The 4,326-nt window shown below is 55.4% G+C and overlaps 1 protein-coding gene across 1 annotated transcript in view; it reads left to right on the forward strand.

Annotated features, from left to right (window-relative positions):
• TRIM35 (tripartite motif containing 35) overlaps positions 1-2,946 on the forward strand; it is a 33,123-nt gene extending 30,177 nt beyond the window's left edge. The window contains 5 exon segments of the mRNA XM_010002224.1: positions 887-1,117; positions 1,275-1,297; positions 1,780-1,901; positions 2,394-2,660; positions 2,663-2,946. Of these exon segments, the coding sequence (XP_010000526.1) occupies positions 887-1,117; positions 1,275-1,297; positions 1,780-1,901; positions 2,394-2,660; positions 2,663-2,946 (927 nt within the window).
• The last annotated feature ends 1,380 nt before the right edge of the window (positions 2,947-4,326 follow it).

The raw sequence follows: 4,326 nt of genomic DNA on the forward strand, positions 1-4,326 counted from the left end.
TGGAGCTCTGCTCCGTCTTGGGCTGCTGCATCCCTGAGTGAGAAGAGCAAGGGCTTGGGGGCGCTGGGTGATGAGGAGCTCACCATGAGCCAGCAACATGCCCTGGCAGCCCAGAAACCAACTGTGTCCTGGGCTGCATCCCCAGCAGTGGGACCAGCAGGGCCAGGGAGGGGATTGTCCCCTCTGCTCTGCTCAGGTGAGACTCTCCTGCAGTGCTGGGTCCAGTGCTGGGGTCCCCAACACAAGAAGAACGTGGAGCTGTTGGAGTGAGTCCAGAGGAGGCCACAGAGATGGTGTGAGGGCTGGAGCAGCTCTGCTCTGGAGACAGGCTGAGAGAGTTGGGGTTGTTCAACCTGGAGAAGAGAAGGCTCCAGGGAGACCTCAGAGCACCTTCCAGTACCTGAAGGGGCTGCAGGAAAGCTGGGGAGGGACTTTTGACCAGAGCATGGAATGGTGGGACAATGGGGAATGGTTTCAAGCTGCAAGAGGGGGGATGGAAATGAGATCTTAGGAAGAAATACTGGCCCAGGTTGCCCAAAACAGTTGTGGTTGCCCCATCCCTGGGAGTGTTGAAGGCCACGTTGGAGCAACCTGGTCTATTGGGAGGTGTCCCTGCCCATTGCAGGGAGTTGGAACTGGATGATCATTAAGATCCTTTCCAACCCAAACCAATCTGGGATTCTGTTCTATGACTCAGATGAGGAATTGTGGGCCAGGATGATGGAGCTGTGGCAGCAGGGAGGGCAGGATGTTCCCAGTGGGAACACATATTCTTGAGCACTGGGGGTTGTCAGAGGACTCTGGAGGAGTGCTTAGAGGGAGAATGGGAGGTTTCCAAAGGAATCAGGGACTCTGAAGGGAGATGATGATGTCCCCCATGGGGCAGGTGGAAGCAGTGCGGCTGGAGGAGAAAATTGGGAAGGAATTTGAGAAGCTGCATGAGTTCCTGCGGGACGAGGAAAAGGCTTTGGTGGCCAAGCTGCAGGAGGAGGCTCGACAGAAACGTGGCCTCATTGAGGACAAGATGAAGCAGCTGGCAGAGGACAGCCAAGCCCTGCTTGACGAAGCCCACCAGCTCCAGGAGGACCTCAAGGAAGATGACTACACCTTCCTAATGGTAAAGCCCTGCTGTGTGTACTACCCTATGTCCTGTGGGGTGTCCCCCTCTCTGTGGCACCCTCCTGCTTCTGCCAGGGTGTCAGCAGGCTGCTTTGCAAGGCCCCGGGACCTCTTAGAAGCCAAGGTTTGATGCCTGGTGTCTTTTTCTCTTTCAGACCCACAAGAACCGCAAGCGCAGGTAAGTCCTGGTCCCCGCTGTGTCCACTGTTTGGTGACAAAGGGTGCTTGGGGTGGCTGAACCCCTCCCATACCCCCTTCCTGGGGCTAAACAGGGTCTCCTGCCTGGCTGCAGAGTAAAGTCTCTGCCCCAAGAGAGTTCCTGTACCTATGTGTCACCTCCTGGTTCAGGTCCTTCAGCAGAAGAAAGTGCTGGGGGTCACCAAGGCCAGGGAAGCACCCTTGGGTGCCTGTGGGCGGGGTGGGGGCCACACACAGAGACATCAAGTGGGTCTTGGGGGAAACTTTAAAACCCTGACGGTGGGAGGGATAGAATTGGTGTTGGGACCCTCCCAGCACTGTTCCCCACCCTCCTGGGGTGAGAACAATGTTTAAGAGATGTAGGGTGCTGATGGGGAAGCCCCCCTGCCGAAACACAGTGTGCCAGGACACCCAGCCTGGTCCATTCCTCCATCTGAGACCCATCTCCATCTTCTGCCCCAGGATTGCATGCACTGCTGAGGAGCCGGAGCCTGTAACTTCAGGTCTGGTCCTCGACGTTGCCAAGTACCTGGGCTCATTGCGGTACAATGTGTGGAAAAAGATGTTGGACGTCATCACTGTAGGTGAGATGCTGGGCCCAGGGGACATGTGGGTTCCCCCCCAATGGGTGGTTGTCTCAGGGCCTAAGCAGCCTTTGCATGGGGCAGCCCCAGGGGTGGTGGATGCTGACGTGTCCCTGGGGAAGGAGGTTGGAGAGTACAAAGGGTGCTCTGGGGCACTTGCACCACAGAAGAAGTTCTGGAGGGTGAATTTCTCCATGGTGAGCTGGGTTAGGGATGGAAGGAAGGAACATGTAGCAATAGGGCAGAGGCTGATGGTTTTAAGCTCAAGGAGGAGAGATTTAGAGTAGATATAAGGGAGAAATTGTTCATGCAGAGGGTGGTGAGACACTGGCCCAGGTTGCCCTAGAAACATTCCACATCAGGTTGGACAGGCCTCTAAACAATCAGATCTAGTTGAAGATGTCCCTGCTCATTGCATGGGGGCTGGGCTAGATGGCCTTGAAAGGTCCCTTCCCACCCAAACCATTCCGTGATCCGATGTCCACACCACAGTCCCCTTCAGCTTCGACCCCAACTCGGCAGCGGGCTACCTGTCGGTGTCCGAGGACCTCACCAGCGTCACCAACAGCGGCTACAAGCTCCTGGTGGAGAACCCTGAGCGCTTCACCTCGGCCCCCTGCCTCCTGGGCTCCCGCGGCTTCTCCACCGGCTTCCACACCTGGGAGGTGGACCTGGATGGGCTGGTGAACTGGCGCGTGGGGGTGGCCAAGCCGCCCGGTGGCACCCACTGGACCTTCCACCACCACGCTCGCTCCGGTTTCGCTTGCCCGGAAAAGACGGCGAGAAGTGCCATGCGTCCAACGCGGGGCGGTCGGAGGCGGGGTCGGGAGACCTGAAACGGGTGCGGGTGGAGCTGGACTGCGACGAGGGGGAGCTCTCCTTCTACGACCCCGAGCGCAAGGCCCACATCTACACCTTCCACGAGAAGTTTGGTGGCACTGTCTTCCCTTACTTCTACGTGGGGGGGACACCGGTGGGCAGGCTGCCTGTAGCCCTCCGCATCTGTCCCCTCCAGGTCCGCATCCACGAGGACGTCCCCCTTTAGTGGCCACCACCACCACTTCTGCCCGAGTCTGAGGTTCTCCAGATGTTTGTTGTTGTTTGTTTTGTTTGGTTATTTTTCAGCTTTCCTCAGCAAAAAAAAAAAAAAAATGGGGAGGGGAAAAAAATTACCAATGTATGTCCTGTCTCTTTTTTATATAATTAATAAACACTTTACTTTTCAGCTCTACACTGGTCTCTGCTCAAGTTGCCCCAGCTCCTTTTCTGCCCTTCTCTATCATGGATCAAATTGGGGAAGGTCTTGGGGAGGAGGTTTCACAATGCCTGGGGGGCTGTAAATAATGAATTAAACCATTTGGGAACTTTTTCCAAGCTTCTACAAGGCTCCGAGTTTCCCTCCCAGGAGGCAGAGGCCTTTGCCCTGGGTACTTTGGGAATCAGAAGATCCCAGCTCAGCTGAACATAGGCAGAAGTGTGTGTTTCCCCTCTACAAGGAAAACCATCCACGGGAACATCCTTCAGAGTAACAACCCATCTCCTCCCACACTTCTCCCCATGACTTTACCCCCTCTGAACGGCTTTTCCATAAATCCCCAGCTCCAAGGGTCAGGTGATGATGTGTGGTTGGTGTTTGGAGGTGGAAAAGGCTCAGAGGTGGGCTGGGGAGAGACAAAAAACCTCTGCAACCCTGATTGGTGCCTGTCTCAGTATTTATCCTGCCCAAAAAGGCTTTTTCCTCCATCCTGGCGAGGATTTGGGGTTCAAAGGTGATGCCCTGGTGAAAGAGAGGGTGTCTGGTGGGTCACACTGCCTGTCCTACCCTCTCTGCCTGGACCAGCCCAGCCAGCCAGGACCTTGCTAGCAGGATGCTGAGATGAACGGGTGGTTTCCATGGTTTCTCACCATTTGCATAGGATGCTCCTTAGGAACGAGAGCTGGCAGTGGCAGAAAGACAAAAGGGAGATGCTGGAGGCGTGAGGAGTGGGGGCGACCCCAGGGGTCCTCCACCTTCCTGACGTCAGCTGACATGTCTTCCCAACTGAACATCCCTGTATACAGAGAAAGGAGGAAAAATCAGCATGACCATCCCATCTCCCTCCCTGTGCCTTTATTCTGATGCTGCCCATCCACCCCTGAAGGGATACCTGGAAATTTGGGCATCCCAGGGCCAAAATCTGGGCATCTCACTGCCAAAATTTGGGCATCCCCGTGGCAAATTTGGGCAGAAGCCAGGCATTATTTGGAAACAATAAAAAGCTGGAGAAGCTCTTCGAGTCACTGAGGCTGAAGCAGAACGAACCCTTTATCTTTGTCAAGTCTGAAGGGACTGTTTTCCCTCCCGTGGTGGGCAGTGCCAGGGCAGGTTCCTGGAGTAAAAATGGCAAGAAAAGGTGAAATGAAGCATCAGTTTGGCTGGCGAAAC

Source organism: Chaetura pelagica, unplaced genomic scaffold (genome assembly GCF_000747805.2).
Source record: "Chaetura pelagica isolate M959 unplaced genomic scaffold, ChaPel_1.0 scaffold107, whole genome shotgun sequence".
Lineage (NCBI taxonomy): Eukaryota > Metazoa > Chordata > Aves > Apodiformes > Apodidae > Chaetura > Chaetura pelagica.